This window comes from Dromaius novaehollandiae, chromosome 17 (assembly GCF_036370855.1).
Source record: "Dromaius novaehollandiae isolate bDroNov1 chromosome 17, bDroNov1.hap1, whole genome shotgun sequence".
NCBI classification, from domain to species: Eukaryota; Metazoa; Chordata; class Aves; order Casuariiformes; family Dromaiidae; genus Dromaius; species Dromaius novaehollandiae.
In genome coordinates, this window is record NC_088114.1 from 11,549,568 (window position 1) to 11,568,215 (window position 18,648).

The 18,648-nt window shown below is 42.6% G+C and overlaps 1 protein-coding gene across 3 annotated transcripts; it reads left to right on the forward strand.

Moving 5' to 3' along the window:
- The first annotated feature begins 3,419 nt into the window (after positions 1–3,419).
- On the forward strand, positions 3,420–15,346 carry LOC112992796 (solute carrier family 2, facilitated glucose transporter member 11-like). Of its 3 annotated transcripts, XM_026116037.2 has the most exons (12): positions 3,426–3,481; positions 5,158–5,256; positions 6,298–6,458; positions 6,938–7,062; positions 8,005–8,134; positions 9,140–9,288; positions 10,128–10,315; positions 11,337–11,447; positions 12,086–12,187; positions 12,552–12,627; positions 12,970–13,097; positions 13,863–15,346. In XM_026116037.2, exons 2-12 carry the CDS (start codon positions 5,161–5,163, stop codon positions 14,067–14,069), a joined length of 1,473 nt encoding a protein of 490 aa, XP_025971822.1. In that variant the 5' UTR covers positions 3,426–3,481; positions 5,158–5,160; the 3' UTR covers positions 14,070–15,346. The 3 variants fall into 3 exon arrangements, with proteins under 3 accessions (XP_064378248.1, XP_025971822.1, XP_025971824.1); XM_064522178.1 differs by lacking the exon at positions 6,298–6,458 and having other exon boundaries at positions 3,420–3,481; XM_026116039.2 differs by lacking the exons at positions 8,005–8,134; positions 9,140–9,288.
- Positions 15,347–18,648: the final 3,302 nt, after the last annotated feature.

Consider the following 18,648-nt stretch of genomic DNA (forward strand, 5'->3'; position numbering starts at 1 on the left):
TTCGTCTTCTTTCTGTTATCTCTAATGTATTCATCAGGCTGCTGCACATTGATCCATGCCTCGAAAAGCTAAGGAAATGCATATGCTATATCTCAGGGACATACAAATATATCTGCCAGGCAGGCAGCAGATGAGTGTGAACCCTGCATTGCGAGGCATACCCACAGCCCTCTTTCCACAGGCTGTTTCAGCTAATTACTCAGTGCTTTTGGTTCCAGTTTTTACCATTTCATTGCTCTGGGCTGTTTGAGGAGAGTCAGGGCTCACAGGGACAGCACACTGCTCCAATTTCAAAAGAACATTTTTTCTGCATGCTGCATGATTTTCAGTGTGGCTCCTCATTCTTGCAGTTATGCCTGTCGTGGCAGTAGGGAACAAAGACACAAAAGCATTTGCTGTGGATTTCTCTTCTTAAAGTGCTTTAAAAGGCCTTTCATAGTAGTCCCTGGGCATCTAATTTCAAATGCCATGGTCAGAGGCATTCCAAATAAACTTATTTTCCTTCTAATGCATAAAATGTAAATAATAATGAAACATTCCCAGAGGCATGTCTTGCTGACCAGGTACCAAACAGTGTATGCCTGTATGCCAGCAACTTATTTCAGATGTGCAGATTTAGAGCACAGCAGAACGCTCCTCTCTGCAACGTTCCCAGTTGTCTCCACAGAACATACTGCAAAAGATCCAGATGTGATACTGATCCTTTTTAGCCAATCTTGTACAGCTCCTCATTTAATATTGCCTTTCACAGACGTTGGGCTGACCTGTGAAGTTTCCTCCAGTTTCTTCTCATAATCATAACCAAGCCATCTCTTTTCTTTTGGTTTTGTTGGTATGAAAGTCACAGCACTGCTGAAGGGTGTAGCAAAGAAGAACATGGTATGCTGGCAAAATAAGTAGTTAAATTTTCTTTCTGTATATTTTTTAACTAGATATTTTTTAAAAATACAACAATTTTGAATAAAATGAATGTAAACATAACATTTCCAGACTTTATTACTGTCATACTGGGCATGAGTGGAGAGGCAGATCTATTTCTCAGAAGAGGAGTCTGCACAGGAACTATCTTCCACTACCTAAGGTATATAACATAGGAAAAAGAAATCTGAACTTTTGTAAATTTGTGGTTGGTGCTATTTTAGAAGCTGTTCACATGCATACATGGGCCACTGCAGTTATCTTTGCTCTTGGACAACTTTGAGATTTTGAGACTACACAATCAAGAGCGAGGCTCTGGGGAGCTGGGAACTGTAGAAACACTTGGAGAGAGCAATGAGGGGCAGATGGAAAGAGTAAAACATGTGGGCAAAGCAAAAAGTGCTGGCACCACCACTGTGGTACCAAAAGTATTCTGTAGTTCCTTTGGTGAAGATCAGAGAAAGGATGGGAGACAGAAGTGAACTGATGGAGACAAGGCAGTAAAGAAGTTTCAGGATAGGAAGCAGAGTTGAAGAGACTGCCTGGATAGAGGGAGAGGGCTGGCAAAAACTGCCAGGCAGCACAGAGAAAAGTCAACTGAAGCTGGGAGAAGTCCTCCAACATCCAGAGGTCCTTATGTTGGCCACCTCTGTGGCTGCTCCTGGGAGTCATCATTTTTGTACTTTCCCCAGGGTCCCGGCAGGATGGAGACCTGCTGCAGCTGGCAATATAAAACATGCCTGTTCAGAAAGTATACACGTTTGATTCACTTTCTGAGTATCAGACCCTGTCCTGCAAGTGCACGTGTCAAAACCACTAATTCCAACTTTCAGCATTTTTTCTGGCTATGGCCTGAAATCAGGTGTCTTTGGACTGATTCAGCAGAGATGACCAGTGGTTACATTTTAATTGGTCTAACTGGTTACATTTTAATTGAAGCATTTAACGAGTTGGTTAATTGTTACAGAATTAAAATGCCTTCATAAACTGAAAAAAAATGTGACTTCTTTAGGTCCATCCTCTTACCATGTGAAGTGTTAGGCACAAATACATCTTAAAAAGAAAGGCGATTCTCAGAGACTCACAGTTTATATTACTGTTTACCAGCCCCTTAAACGAATTGCATGACTTGCACAAGCCACCTCTCACTTCCAGCACAGCTCACACAATACTCAGCCCCAATCCCTCTGGCTGGGATTATTTCAGACACTGAAGATACACAGAATCTAGCCTGCTGAACTACCAAGTAGAGCCACTCACCAGGAGAGATACTTGCCCTTTAAACTGCTTACATAACTTGTAAAAGCCTCTTAACAGAAACACCCTGGTGACTGCTAGATAGAGAGGCCATTTTGAGAATTATGGATAAAAGTAAAGATACAATTTATTTATCTTACAATCAGGATGTAACAATGATATTCAACTTTCCCAGCATCTATCATATATTATAGGGATACAGACTTGAACTTTCAGGCAATGGCCATTACTCTTAAAGTGTCATCTGACCCATAAATCAAGAGCTCAATGCACAGGCTCAGTCAGGCTTAGTCAAGTTTCTGAGGAAGTTTCAGGCTTCAGAAGGCTTCAGATTTAGGGAAGCAAGAAAGAAGCCAGGAGCCTCAGTGCAGGGCAGACCTGAGCACACTGGCTTCTGTGACATGCAAGTTGTGAAATTTTCTTCATGTGGTCATTTGTGGTCTCACACCCACAGAACTTTAGAATAGGGTCTTCCCACTTTTGAAGCACCATTTTAATCACTGCTCCATTCTACAACATTTCCATGAATAGTCAGTATATATTAAATACATTTTTGATCTATGTTTAAAGGGAATACCTAATTTTTCTCTTAGTTACAGCCATCTCTTCTGGTGAGTTACTCAGTTCCAGTTCTCATGCTTATCACACAGCCCTCTCCCTTTCAGCTGTTTCCTTTAAGAATACCAGAGGGACGTTGTCTGAGCAGAATGGCAGTTCTCCAGAATGCAGAAGCAAGCCTGTAATAACAGTATTTTTTTAAGTTCAAGAGCATTTCACCATCTCTTGCCTCTGTTGTGCTCAGCAATGCATGGTTTTAGCCACGGGAGCATTTATTGTATTGAGGCCCAAAGTAACAGTCAGGTACTTTTTCTTTAAATGTGCTGACTGATTACCAACCCATGTCTTGGGGAGTCTAAGCCAGTCCACACTGGTATGCACCAGGCCTTGGACTTCAGCTTCCATCAGTGCCCTTTTTATTGTCCTTTACTCATCTCCTGCAGCCCTTACTGTCTGTTGGCTGTCTCTAATAACTTCTCTTCCCTAGTGACCTGGCATGAATGTACAACCAACCAAAATTATCTGCAGTTTCATCAGTAACCAACATAATAATGACAAACCAAACAGCAAGAACTTCGTGACAAAACAATGAGAGTGTGAACATGAGAGAGAATGAAATGACGTGTTGAAATATTATCTCGGGCCCCTCTTTCTCTATATATAGAGTGACTTTTTCCAAAGTATCCAAAGAAAGCGTCATGAAAGACCTAGCCTGCAAGTTGAGACGCCTGCCTTTCCATGCAAGCTGGTATACATTTCTCTTTTTTCTCCCCCAAAATATAATTTTTGCAGTATATGTTTTTCTCTTTTCTGATACTCTAAAAGACGTGTTGCATAAATTCGGTAGACAAAGAAAAATCAATCTGAATCAAATGTCATTAATAATAATAGGAGGTCAAATAGCAAGAGGTGTAAGAGAGATATCAACTATTTCACAGAGAATTATTTTTAAAAAGCAGTGAAAATGGATTGAAGAGCACTTTTGTATTTAATTTCTGATACATGACAGAGGAAGACAAACCATGGGAGGTCAGAGCAGAGCAAAAAAAAGAGGCTGCATGATTTGCTAAATGGAGGAGCTCTGAAAGCTAAAAAATTAAAATTAAATTAAAATTAAAAAATTTAGAGGAGTTAAGAATAAGTAAGTAGCTGAAAGATGTAAACACCAAAAGATGGAAATTAAGCTTTTATGCCTAGGGAAGTATAGGGAGAGATACCCAGAAAGAATAAAACATAGATTTTTTTAAAGAAATTTTAGAATGAATAGTAAGCAAAAAAAATCTTCCTGAATTTAAGGTGTATTAGACTGCAAAGTCACCCAAGACTTGTAATGGAAAAATCAATGACGGCATCATAGTACAGAGTAGTACAGTATAGTACAGACATTCTAGTACAGGGTAAGAAATTTGCTGCAGGTACAAAATAAATTCTATATTTATATGGAGGCTTACTCATTTAGTTGCTGATGGCGATTTCCTGCTGAGGTGTGCCATCTTTTGTAGCCTGAAGGATAGCAGGGGAGAGCTAACAGTAGAGACTGTAAATCTCATTTCTTCCTAGTGCTTTGACAAACAGGAGCTAATCATCATTTGCTATATGAACGTATCAAATACCAAATTCATTCAGAGCTGACTCTTCTGAGGTCAGCAATGTTACAACATGGATGAATTTGGTCCCCATTCAGTTTTCAAACAATAGCATCCATCTGATCAGAAACCAGCTTGTAAATGTTTGCCAGTCATTGCTCAGCATTGCCCTGGACAAAGACCTGTTCCAGAGATAAAAGTGCAGTGTCATGTCATCGTTGCAGGACAGAGTATCACCAGGACACTCAGCAACAAACAGGGAGCCCTGGCAGTGGGAGGGATGCGGTATACATGTCTGGGAGAACTATATTTGGGGTATTTTTAAGTCTTCTGTGAGATACAGTTCTAAGAAAGGGCGAATGAACTATGAAACCAGGAATGCCCTTCAAACCCCAAATGTTTATCTAGTCTCAGCCAAGTCACAGTGCAAAATACTCAGTTAAGTGAGACAACAGATGGGCAAGGAGGAGGAGGAGGAAGGATAAACAGATGGAAAGTGTGCACATGATGCTTGCACATTGCACCATGCTCCCAGGGCTAGTGACCTGGGATAGCACAGGTTAAGATGCCCAAAGCCAAAGACAGAAGCACTGAAGTATGTCACTGGGCTCTGGGAGACAGCTACAAGCTTTGTCTCTCCTTTCCACAAATCTCTCTCTGTCCTTGCTTTAGCAGCTGTGGTCTTCTGCACTTTGTGCACTGGTTCCTCAGTCCTGGATGAAGCAGGTGTGTGGTATTGCTCAAGTTGTAAGAGTTCCCACAGGAAAACCAGAAGGACAGTTTGGGACTTGTCTGAATATTTGCCCTAGCTCCATTTGCTCTTGTTTCTTTCTGCCAGAAAATGAGCTGCAACCTCTTCCTCCTGGCTTTTGTCCTGGGCATTGGTGGAACTTTCCAATATGGGTTACAGATCTCCATTATCAATTCTCCTGCCGAGGTAAACATGGACAGCTCAGAAAATGAGCTCCCAGCATTGATTTCAATGTCTTCCCACATCCCTGCCTCTATTTGCACTCTGCAAGCTCTTTGCTTCTGCTCTCAGTACTGACTCTGTGTTTTCTTGGTTCTCAGAGTAATTCCTGTTACTTTGTGTTTCATTGGTTTTTAACTTCTGTCTGCCTGATGTCACGAAATTGGGAAAAGGAGAGAATGAGGGGTATCTACAAAGTCAGTCACCTTCCCATTACTGAGCTGTATTGTTGGCAGGACATTCTCCTCTTTCCCACTCAGGGAATCCTCCGTACCATGTCCTTGGCTACACACTCTAGGTCTGAGTGACTATCTGCAAGGCAAAAAAGGGAAGGGGTGGGCTGTTGCCCTAGAGCTGAGAACAGCACTGATACCTACCGCAGGAAAAGGAAAATTAGGGGAGGTGCCTGCCATTACAGTGCTGACTTGGTGCCAAGGACATTGGTGAGCTCTTCACAGCATTTAGGACTGTCATCAAGAATGAGGAGCCCACGATGTTACGAACAGTAGGTCAGACAGACCCCAGAGTGGTCCACATCGAGGGGCAAACCCTGACCTCACTGAGGTCAACTGAAGTTCTGCCCAGTGGCTCCAGGGAAGCCTGCATTTCACCCAAGGCATCAGACAGGATGCAGCAGGTGGACAAGACAGATGGACAAGTGGGAATGGAGGGGAAGATTGGGTAGCAAATCAGGGTTTAGCAGATAAACAGAAGATCAAGTTGCCAGCAGATAAACAGAAGATCAAGTTGCCACTCACTTAATGGTACTCACAATTGATATTTAATATTGTTATTTACTGTGGTCTACTGCACCTTGTTGTTAAAACACTGACTCCAGGAATGCAAGTGGCAACATTTCTTTTGATTTCATTGGGGCTAAGATTTCAACAAAGGTGCTGATAGAAATGCATCAAACAAGACAAGTAAGTGGGTGAGAATAGTAAAAAAGAGTGCAGCTGTGAGAAAACACACGGACTGAGTCCATTGGTTTCTGTTTTTCTTTCAAAGTACATCAAAAGTTTCATCCATGAGACCTGGCTGAAAAGATATGGCTCTTCTCCCAGTGAAGAGATAATTACTTTGATGTGGTCCTTCATTGTGTCCATTTACAGCATCGGTGGGCTCCTGGGATCCCTGTTTGCCGGATATTTGTTAGTCAGATTTGGAAGGTAGGAATAATCATCACATTAGTCTTTCTGCACCTGCAAAAGCAAGTGACCTATGTCTTGGGAGAAACACTAGTTGTAAAGTGGTACTGTCAGCAGCCCAGAGCTGCTTCAGGTGAAAGATGTAGAAACAGAATAGCAAAGACTGCCAAAGATCAGAAAGAAAATCATACCCTGACCCTTGTAAATTCCAAAGGGAATACAGTCCAGGGAAATCATTGAAGATTACATGCATTTTAAAGTGAATTTCACAGGCAACAGTTCACAAAGCTTGTCCTTCAGTGTAGTTAACAGCTCCAACAGAGTAGCTTTTCAGTCCACAGCAGACCTTCCTCATTCCCATTCCCCCTCTGCTTCACTGTGGCTGAACCCAGAACCTGGCACAAAGTCTTCAGCCATCATATAGTTTGTGCCCTTTCTGTCAGGCAGTCAATGACACACGGACTGTATTTATGCTCACATTAATTTAACATGAACTCCAGGAAGAAGGCCATGCTGCTCACCAATATCCCTGCTCTGTTGAGCGCGGCTCTGATGGGACTCAGCCGGCTGTCTGGATCCTTTGAGATGATCATCATTGGGAGAATGTTTTCTGGAGTCTGTGGAGGTAAATTTGTATACCCACATATGGTATTAAAAACCTGGGAGAGTAGTGACTGAGGGTCATGAGGATTTACCAGACTGAATATATGGATCACAGAGTTTTACTAAATCCTGCAGAATGCCTGAAGTGTATGGCTGAATGCATTTATAACTGAATAAGAAAACACAAGCATACTTAAATTAATCATGCATGACATCTCCATTTCTCTTTCTTAATCTTTACATACAATTCATATAGAAAGTGCTTCCAACTTATGAAAAATCAAAAATAGTCAATATTTCAGGGAATATGCTCACTCAGTAGAAAGCTAACTTCTGTTGTTTCTGTTGCTGCTGCTCTAACTGATACTGCCTCCTTTATGACAGACAGGGAATGGTTTTCAAGCTAAGCAGTTCTAATTTCCTTTCCTCAGAAGGTTATATTCTGCCAGTATTTTTGATCTCTGAGGCATTGAAGATAATACTAATGAACAAAAACATTAAGACTTTTAGTGAGGATAAAAATTAATTAATTAACTGAATGAACAGATTATATAGCATGACTGTGTTAACTTGTTGGTGTCAAGTACAAAATACAGCACACGGGATCCTGAGTATACACCAAAATTTAAAATCTGAGATTTAAGAAAGCAACAGCAATCCTGCATATGTGGATATAGGAGACATTTTAAAGAGAAGACCAGCCTGGTGAAGGCTAGATTTCTCAAGGAAACACACTCCATGTCAGGCAGCCAGATACTCAGCACTGTTGCAAAAGTATCTTAGAGCCTAACCCGATGCTTTGCCCATAATGGTCTCCTCCAGAACACTAACCATACTTCTCTCTTCCAAAGAGAAGTACGCCAACAACTGGAAGAATCACTACACAGGAGATGGGACCAGCTTTGCCCACATGAACCTGATGGGAGTTAGAACTGCCCTGTCTGACGCTCATTTGTCACTGCAGGTTTAGCTCTGAATATCCACATCCTCTATGCTGGGGAATGTGCCCCACAGAAGCTGCGCGGGGCGGTTGCCATAACAGCTTCCACTGCCATTGCCGTTGGAAAGTTTGTAGGATTTGCTCTGGGTCTCAGGTAAGGGGTCTGAGACCTAAGTTCTCCTCTTATTAATATACAGGCATATGTCAATGAAAGCCTATGGATAGGCAACTCAGCAACCTTTTTTAGATGTGTTTTCAGAGTTCCCTAGGCAGCCAGAATGAATCAGCTAAGCCTAAATTCTTGGCTTAGGTGAATGGGAGACAGAAATTATATGAAACTTTTAATCCTGAAGACCTGTATTGCTTCCTAGCAAAGGCAGAACAAAATTCAGATAATGAAAACCTTTTCATTAGATTCAAAGGGTTTGAAACAAAACCAGCTTTTGTAAGAATGGAATTTTATTTTTAAACTTTTAGAAGAAATGGAGAACGTCAGCTTTATCCAAACTTTCTTGAAAATACACACAAACCGGAATACGCACTCATTAAACACACAGGCAAATACAAAACCGTATGGTGGATTCATTCCCCTCAGCACATGCTCCTCCTGCCTGCCCTGTGCCAAAGATCCCCCACTCCATGGTCCCTTCTTTTCCCAGGGGACATTTCATTCCTGCCACAGTGTACATAAAGTTGCAACAGACCCAGCAGCTGCTACTCAGGCCAGTGAGTACCAGGCTGCTAACCCCTGGATCCTGTCCTTGTTGTAACTTGAGAAGTTTTGGATCAGAAGCAGAGAGATCAGCCACTTCAGGTTCTTTCTTTAGCACTTGTGTCATGACTCTTGCTGTTCTCAGCTGGGCCCTCAGCTATTACTGGAGGATGCAATTAGCTTGCTACATTACAGTGGTCTGCACTCATCACTGAGCTACAGGCGAATATGGTGTAATTCCTGTGTTGCAGGCAACAGCACTCTTTGTTCACTTGAGCCTCCCTTTGAGATTTTCAATTTCCTGGGCTGAGAAATGCCAGACACTCATAGATCACAGCTGCCAGGACACATACAGCAGGGCTGAGGGACCACCCTGTGTTTGTATGTCCTCACATGGCCAGTGCTTACAGTTTGTCAGCTTCTCCTGCTCTGCTGGTTTTGTTTCAGAGAAGTTCTCGGAGTAGAGGCTCTCTGGCCTATTCTCATGGCAGTCAACGCACTCCCTGCCCTCATTCAGCTTCTCACCCTCCCATTCTTCCCAGACTCCCCCCGCTACCTGCTCATTGACAAAAAGGACAAAGAGGGGTGCATCAAAGGTAAGGAAATGGGCCACATGGCACTCATTTCAGCAGAAACTGGAAAATACAGTAACAAAGCCCTGCATAAGCCCAGAAGAGATGTACGGTTGGGAAATCCTGGCCTTTCAGCTCTGAAAGCTTCTTCAGCTTTAACTAGAGGAAGCCTCTTCTGTTTCAATAATCATGCTCCCTTGGCACTAGTATTTTCCTTATCTTCTGCCAGGATCATCTAGGGGACATGATCACATGGAGCTTGTATTTTCCTCAGTACAGATTCTGTCCCAAGCAATTAGTATTGGATACAGTGCATTCTGGCTGTTTGTAAGAACGGGATGCTCTTTGCAGTCATGCCATGACTGTAAGAATTCCAGTTCTTCAGTAATCCTAATAGCAACTAGTAACATAAACAGAGAAATAGCTCTTCTGGCTTTTTTAAGTATCAAGAGAGAGAACTCTTTGGAAGCAGACTTACTTTTTATTGTAGGAAACATTTTTCCCTGTCAGTATTTTGATGTGCGCACTAGAACTACACCTTTAGTGGGAAAGGACTCTGGGAAACACTATTAAGAATTCAGGTTTGATTTTCATTGAAACACCGCAAGGAGCTATTGGACAATGGGAATGTTGCAGTTAAGATTTATGGATAAAAATAGATAGGAATGCACTGGTCTACACTGAACAAAGGTCTACACTGAAGCCTATGTTGAACCTCTGGGGAGGTTCACACAAAGAAAGACGGAGCTCGAAGGAGACTCGCTCCTCAAGGCAGGAGGCCATCCTCTGAACTAGTCTCTGGGCTGGTGTGCTTGGACTAGAGATCATCTCTCTCCCTCTCCCGCTCTCTCTCTCTCCTCCAGCTGTGAAGCAGCTCTGGGGAGATGGTGACCACGCGGCTGAAATGGATGACATGATGGCAGAGCAAAAAGCCATCAACGGGGAGAAGGCTAAGAGCGTTTGTGATCTTTTCCGGGACAAAGCTGTCCGTTGGCAGCTCATCACTCTCTTCCTTGTCTCCTCATGTATGCAGTTAATTGGAATCAATGTGGTACGTACACAAGTTTTCTCTGCTTTCTAGACTGCTTACAGTTTCTTGGCAAAAAGTAAGCTCTGCAATCTCTGTAAAGAATAGTGCAACCTCCTCTGAGACTCCAAACTCCAAAATGCACTGATTGAAATTAGTTGGCATTTCAGCACAAAATGAGTCAGGTTAGTTCTGTATGCTGACAGTACATTTCCATATTCGTACTGTTTTGGTTTCTTTAAATATTCTTTAGCTTTGCATTTTCTCAGCTTACAATGCTTGGTCTGAAGAGAATTAAAACATCCCAGGAATACTTGTGACAGTTCCTGATACATAATCTCTAATATACCTTTTCTCTGGAAAAAACTCCATATATGTCTACATAGACAAACAGTTTTATGCATTGGAATAATTATTGTATAAAATGAGCTTATACTAAAAGCATAAAACTTTCAAAATCCAAATTAATTTTGCCAGTTCAGAAAGATTCGAAGATTTATAAAACTCCTTCTTATCCCTACTAGTGCAGCAGTATTATGTCAAGAAGGGCAAGTAGAAATTTAGCATATTCACAGTGGAATTTCTTATGCTTTAGGAATACTTACACCTGGAAAATAAAGACCGTCAAAATCACTGCAAAGGTTTAAAGATGATGTAGAAAGATTATTTAAACCATTTGCTTAGTAAGTGCTGTCTTATCTCTGTATGCTCCTCATCCTAAACAAGTACATGAGACACTAAAACATGTGAAATGGCATCAGATGAAATTATAGCCTGTAACATAACACAGAGGTTAGTGCTAAAAACAAACAAAAAAAAAAGAAAAAAAGGGTTGTATTTGTTACTGAGCTAAAGAAATTGCTGCTAGTAAAAGCACTTCTGCATAAATAAGCTTCATGAAGACATTGAGGATTAGTTACTGAGATCAAGGAGAAGATTTTCTCTTTTGTTAAGACCTGATTAGTTATTCTCTGGCAACAAAGGGCAAAGCTAGTGTGAAAATGACCACATGGGTGCAACCTTCACACATTTCTGTTCTTTCCAGGTTTACTTTTATGCATACAGTGTCTTCGTAAAGGCTGGAATCCCCCCTGCTCAAACCTGCTATGTCTCCCTGGGAGTTGGGATCACAGAGATCCTCACCACAGTTCTCTGTGTAAGTGGCTTTCCAGCAAAACCACTTTCAGCCATAATGCATGTTTCACTTCAATCTTTAAAAGCTACAGTAAATTAAGCTTCAGGAATCAAACTTTCACAATAAAATAACAGCAGTACTTTGCACTGCTCACACAAAAATGTCTCCATGCACTTTGCAAACACGAGCATTTGTATACAGTTTATAGAACAGGAGAGCTTTTCCCCCAAAGTCATGCAGCAAATTAATGACACAGCCTGAGACACCCTTGGGAGTCCCCATTCCCTTCTGTGCACATGACAGTGCCCATGTCTGCTTGGCTGTAGGACTCACCGTGGTGGGATTTGTAGCAATTAAGAGTGCAAGCACTTCCACCTTGCTGTCCTCCCTCTCCCCAGGCTCCTGACTGTCCCTTGCCCAAGGGTCATCTCAGGCCCTTCTGCCCAGGCACTGCTCCCTGCAGCCCTGCACCTCCCGGCTTCCCTGCAGCTCCTGGCCCTGCTCATCCTCCTCGATGTTTTCACTCTCCCTTCTAGCATTACCCCTCCCCTGCCCCCAGCTCTCCAGAGATCCCTCTGGTGACAGCAGCTACAGGAGCAGCTCACCAGCATCTTCACAGCCTGTCCTTTGCGGCTGACAGTATGTCCTCTGGGTTTCAGGGTTTCCTAATTGAGCGTGCAGGGAGGAAGATGCTGCTGTGGAAAAGCTACACTGTTATGTCCTTGGCTTTAGGGCTCCTCACTGTCACCCTTTCACTGCAGGTAAGACCCCACTTATGCACTTGAGCAGAGTGGCATATCTTCATGTTTTATTGTATTGCTGATACCATTTCTATTCCCCCCCTCCCCAAATCACCTTTTATCTGGAACAGAAGTTTTATTTGGCTAACCATCATATTGACAGGGGTCTATTCCCAGTCGTACACATGCAGATTAAAGCCAAAAGCTTTATACAGCCATGATCACAAGACTTTATCTCTTCGTGAAGTTTTTGGACATTGATGATACAAATGTATGTTTAGCATTTAAATATTTAGGAGTGATGAAGACTGACCCTGTTTCTAATCAAGCTGGATGAATAAAATTTAAATTTCTGATTTTATTTGCTTGTGATTTCCCACCACAGGATTCTTTCTTCTGGGTACCATACTGCTCTGTTGCACTCATCTTTATCTTCATCATGAGCTTTGGCATTGGGCCAGGTTGGTATTTTATACATGAATGGTTTCATACATCCCTTCCTTCCTCACAGCAGCTTTTAGGAAAGATTCCAGGCACAGCTGTTCCACAGTCAGTGCGAATCCATACTCCTGTATCAGTGTGGGGTAGATGTTCCTATTTGTAGACTACCCCAGACTGTAGTAGGAGGTAAAACTCCATTTCACATGCATTCCTACATGCCTTCATCCCTCAAACCCAAGCATCATCTCAAATATTTCCAGGGCAGCTAAAACCATCAGCTTCTATAGAAGCATAAAACATTCAATTACAGACGCATCTTGCAAAATTTCTAAATTTTCCTTTCTTCTCCAAAATTTTTTCAGCTGGGGTGATATGCCCCTTGCCCACAGAAATATTTATTCAGTCATACAGACCAGCTGCTTATGTTTTAAGTGGTGTTACAAACTGGATCCAACTCTTCCTCCTTGGACTCGTGTTCCCTTTTATTGCGGTAAGCAAAACAGGATGTTTTGTTTCAGTTTGGGGAGGGGGTAAGCCCCATCTTGAACTCAGAGCCTGCCTCCTCTGTTTCAGCACTTCATGCAAAGGACTGAGCCCAAATTAATTGCACTTAGTTCTGATGCCTTTCTTTCTCTTTATCTAGATATCTAGCCAACGTGTAGCAAAAACACAAAATGCCCCTAACTCTGCACACAGTGAGAGAGTGACTCAGGCACCAACACACCCAGAAGTCATTTGAACCTCATGAGGGACTCCCTTCTTTTCTCTCCCTGTCCTGTATGTGCATCACCTTTGGGGTTAGTGTGGAAAACAGACAAGCCTATACTTGTTCCAGATATCTCACCCAGCACTAGTAAGCAGCAGGGAAACTGAAGCCCTTACCATTTTGGGACTGGGCAAGGAGGGGCAGAGTTAACACACTCATCCCTTCCCCATTCCAGCTTTGACTGAGAAGGACAGAGCAGAAAGGGAGAGCAACAGAAATGTAACTCAGAACTTCTCAGAATAGCCAAGCACTGACATTCAGTGTCTGCTGAGCATACAGCTTTCTTGACTAAAATGGGAAAGGAGAATTAGCCCAGCTTAACACTCAGTGCCATTCCCCAGGTTGTAGCAAGCAGCATTTACATCAGTTGAGTCCCAGGCCAGGTTTTGCAGTAAATACAAAACCAGAAACTCCATGCCACAGGAAGAGAAAGAAATGTAGAACAATTTATATGAACAATTTTTTTTGTTTCTGTTTCTTCTCCTATAGGAAGGTCTTGGTAGTTTCTGTTTCATCATTTTCTTTGCATACTGTCTGTCCATGGCTATCTTTGTCTTCCTGGTGATGCCAGAGACCAAAGGAAAGACTATGCTGCAGATTATGGAGGAGTTCAACCGCCTGAACTACCGTGGAAAGAAGAGGCAGACAGTCCTATGGCAGAATGACAGCTCTGTGACTATTGCTACCAGACTTTAATAACAAACTCTCTGCTCTTTGACTGATACTTTTTTCTTTTATTATGGTAGTGCCCAGAAGCCTCATTAAGCAAAAGAGATTCTGTTGGTCCACACATGGCAAAAATATGTATTAAAAAAATACTGACTGCTGTGCAGGACACAGGATGAACTTGGTATGTCTCTCCGCTTCTAAAATTTGAGCCAAGCGAAATCTCTTGCAGAAAAAAAATGATACACAGTGTACAAAGAAACAAGATCTTTATCAGCCCCGGCAACTTAGCAGCTGTTTGGACAGAAAATACAGGATCTGCTGATGTTACCAAGAAGAAGAAGAAGAGTATTGTGCCTGTCATCAGACATAATCAGTATGCAATATTTCCCCCTCTTTCAATTAGACTGGTGGGCAAGCACGTGGTATTGGGGCAAGTAGGAGTTTCTTGGGCTGCTTGTGATCAAATTTCTGTGAGCTGCAGTGTGGTCTTATCAGGTTGGCATCATTCATCTTCTTTTGGATGGAAGTCATTGCTACATTTGAAGAAAAATGATGTAAAGGAGGTATAAAGACATGGTAGAAAGGAGACATGTAAAGAAAACACTGTGACAAAAGCATCCAAGCTTTTTACTTCCAGCTAAACCTCTTGCTTGGTAATCAGGTACATTGCCTAGACTTTTGAGATTCTTCCGTTTGGTTAAACAGGGACATGCCAGCACTGAAAGAAAGCAGAGCAGTGGGTACTGTGTAGCAAGAGAGAGGTGCAGAAAAGCATGAATGAGCTAATCCATGGTGGGTAGTTTCTCCTTCATCATTAACATAACTATATGTAGCATATCTTCTACTATTTGTTATTTGATGTGGGAGAGAAGGAACATTGGGTTTCGGCAGGGTTTGGTTCCCAAGACCCACTGGTACTCATGAGACAAAAAAAGCTGGTGCCTGTCCTGGGGAACCCAGTCTGTATGTCTAAGTGTTTGCTTGTCCCTCTGGTTCTCCAAATATTCCACGTATTTGGAGCCTCACACTTTTGTATACATTGCTATACAGCGAGACACACTATTGCTTGTCACGCTTCGCAATTTACTGGAAAGAAATAAAAAAGCAGTGACTAGGAAAACGCATCCCGTTGATCATGCCTGGATTTGGTATCAGTGATTGAAGAGTCAGGGATGGAGAAAAGCCCAGTTTCTGGGACTGTGTTGTCCAGGCCAAGGAATCCTGCATCTGTCTTGTTCTGGAAATGAGACCTCAGCAACAGACCATTGTAGATGCTGCACAATGCAATAAAATTTGAAAAAAGAGCTGAATGTTGAGTGGCAGTTTCTTTGGCAGCCCCAAGGCTCCTGCTGTTTTATCTTTACACCATCCTCTAACAGTGTAGCAGTGCCAAGAGCTAATACCAGGAACAGCGGCCTTCAACAACACAGCCATCCTTCCTATCAAACAGGCTCTGGCCCCTCTCAGGCTGCCTGTTGTCTTCATCATCAGGGAAGCTACAACAGTCACTTTTGTTTCCAGCATCATAGGAGCCAGATGACAAACTTACTTCTACCGTTTCTCTTCGTGGTCCCCCGCCCTTCCTCTCCCCTTCTCTGAGCTTCCTATTCAACTTCACCCTTTCATCTCCTTCCATGTTAGACGGATCATTCCTTCCTCCTACTGCAACTGCTGCTTCCTCTCTTTCAGTTCTGAGTCCTCTATTTCTTATCTCTGACACTCCCCATTTCTCTCTTTCTTTTTCCCATCCTGTGTCTAGTTCTGCTGAATAGTTCTCCATGCCACGCACTGCTAGGTTAATTTGAATAAATGAGCCAGAGAGCTAAAGTGTTAACATGAGGCAGTCATCATACTACAAAAACAGCTAGACAAAGTTCACGGATTCAAGGCTGGAGGCCATGGCTTGCACAGTACCACAGCAGGAACTAACATATATTCTTTTTCCTGGTCAAAAATGCAGGGGAAAAATAATAAGAAACATTTAAAGTATTTTGAAAAGAAAGGATTAACTAAGGCTTTCATTATTAAAACAGCCTTTGCTTGGTTTGGTCCTTCTCAACTTCACTGGTTCCTAGTGAGGAATTTTTAAGTGTCCTAAAAGACCCTAAAACCCCAAGAAGAAACCTTCTTTCCTATCGGGGATCAGTGCCTGTCTCTCTTATCCAGTATCATTCCTTGTTGGCTCCCAGGAAATGATGCACCAGTTTTAATGCTGACTCATATCCTTACACATGTCTTTCTACAGAGCAATCTTGTTGAGCATGCCTGACTTCTTGCCTTCTTCCCTCCTACCAGTAAATATTGCCTGCAAGAGGGAAAATGTGATAAAACATTAACACTGCCACAAACTAGAATGGATTTGGAATACAAGTTAAATAAGAACTCGTGAATCTGCAGTGCATCCATTTGCTGTCCCTGATTATACAAGTGCAATACATGGCATCTTCGAAAACGTAACCCCTCAATGCTGAGGGCATCACGTGAGCTATGTATTGGGTCTGGAATAAGCACATTTCTTGTAGTGTTCAAATCCTATGTGGAAGGACTCATTCTTTCCTTTTCCTTAGGAAAATAAATGAGAACTCTGCTAGGTACTTATGTTCTTGCTTCTTCCATATAAACATTAAAGCACTGACTAGAAGTGTGAGGAAAGAAACAAATGAGACAGTTGCATGAGTATTTCAAGAGGAACACGGAGAACAGAAGGACAAGGAGCAGGGCTCTGCTGGGGACAATTTGGTCAACCAGATGTAAAATCTGGTCACAGATAGAGTGTTTAAAACTCCCTCCAGAAAGATCCAGCCATGTGTGCCCCTCCTTCCAGCAGCCAAACTTCCCATCCTCAACTCAAAGAACAAATCCCCCTTCCTCCTCTGGTTTATGCAGGCTCACTGGGACCTAGCCCATGGCCCCACTCCAAGGTGCCTGAGCCATGCTGCCTGGGTCCACCCCAAAACGGTTTGCTGCTAGTCTCGCAGAACCCCTTTGAGAGGGAAACGAAATAAAAGCAGATCTGAAAGGGACAGTACAGCACGGAAAGGTCTGGAAACTGAGCTACGACATTCATGTTTGATACAGAAATCAAAAATGTCAAAGGGAAAGTAAAGGTAAAATGGGGGGAACAGCAAAAGAAGGGGGCAATGGTTTCATGTGTCCTGACAGAAAACACACTGCACTGTTCAAGCATCTCCTTAGACCTTTCTGCCACAGGAGTTGGGTACAATGAAAGTTTACAAGAGTCGAGAAAGGAACTAGATAAATTCATGGAAGGAGCATACATAAAGACACCATCCTGACCAACAAAGTCCAAGGACTGGGCATCACTGGAGCCTGGAGGCACATACAGGTGAAAGAACCACTGCACACTCGTCCAGTTGTTATGCTTTTGCCTACAACAGCTGTTTGGGCCTGCTAGATCTGGGATACTCTGCTGGACAGAGCTCTGGCCTGATCCTGCCCAGCTGTGCCTGGCTGATGAGATCTGCATCCCCTCCAGGGCAGACATAAGAGGGGACAGAGGACAGCAGTACAATCTGGCTGCGCTGGTCTCCATTACAGCAAAATCTTTATCTGAGGGGAAGGCAGTGGCCAATGTTGAAGCACTTAGAGACTGAGAGGCAGAATTTGTAAGAAGCAAGAGAAAACCTAAATAAGGACAGGGATTTTTGCAGTAGTATTCGAAGAGAAGGTGGATTTGGGGGTGTTTTAGAAGAAGTGAGAACATTTGAGGAGATGGTGCTGAGAGAAGAAGGAATGAAATACACCACTACAGCTGATGTGGAGGTGATGAGAATTTCAGGGAAGATGAAAATACAATGGGTGGAAAGAAGAAAAATTCAGCTTTAATTATTTTACTGTCCTGGTCTGCAACAAGATAGCCAGGCAGGGAGTTTGGAGAGAGAATATTACTGGGATATCTGACAGGAGAAAGGTCAAGGTGTGACTCAGCATGCTCCCTCCAGGCTGGAGGGGACACAGCTCAAGGGACAGCATCATGCTGAGTTGACAGTCACTGTCACGTGAAAAGCAAACTGTAGGAAGAACGCCAGCATGGTATTCCCCTGCCAGGGAGCTCCTGAGCCAAGCTTCTGTTGACTTCAGAGCTGTAACCCCACCTTCCTACTTCCCCTTCCGGCACTAAGCCTACACAGCTAAATATTTGCAGTATAGAGAGAATGACCTGTATCTAAGGTAGTACAGAACACTATATGGCAAAAACATTTCTAAGAGAGTAAATATGTAAAATACAGAAGCCCAAAGGAAGCAAGAATTAATTTACATCCTCTGTACCTAATCAGGTCTTTGGTTAATTCAAAATCAATTTTTGAAGGTGAAAAGAACTTCAAATGAAACCTCAAGCCAGAACAGAATGAGTTCTCCCCACTGGCACACACTAGACCATCCCCAGTTATAAATGGGTAACAGTGAGGCTTCTGAGCAGTTTAGTAAAATATGACCCTCTATAAAGAACTGAGCATTAAGGCTCCTTCCCCATGCCAATAGCTCATGTTCTGCAATTTGGGAAACTGATCAAATCATTCCAAACAATTTGAAAATCTTATAGCATGCAAATAAACAGGCATTAAAGCTCAACTACGTACTAAGT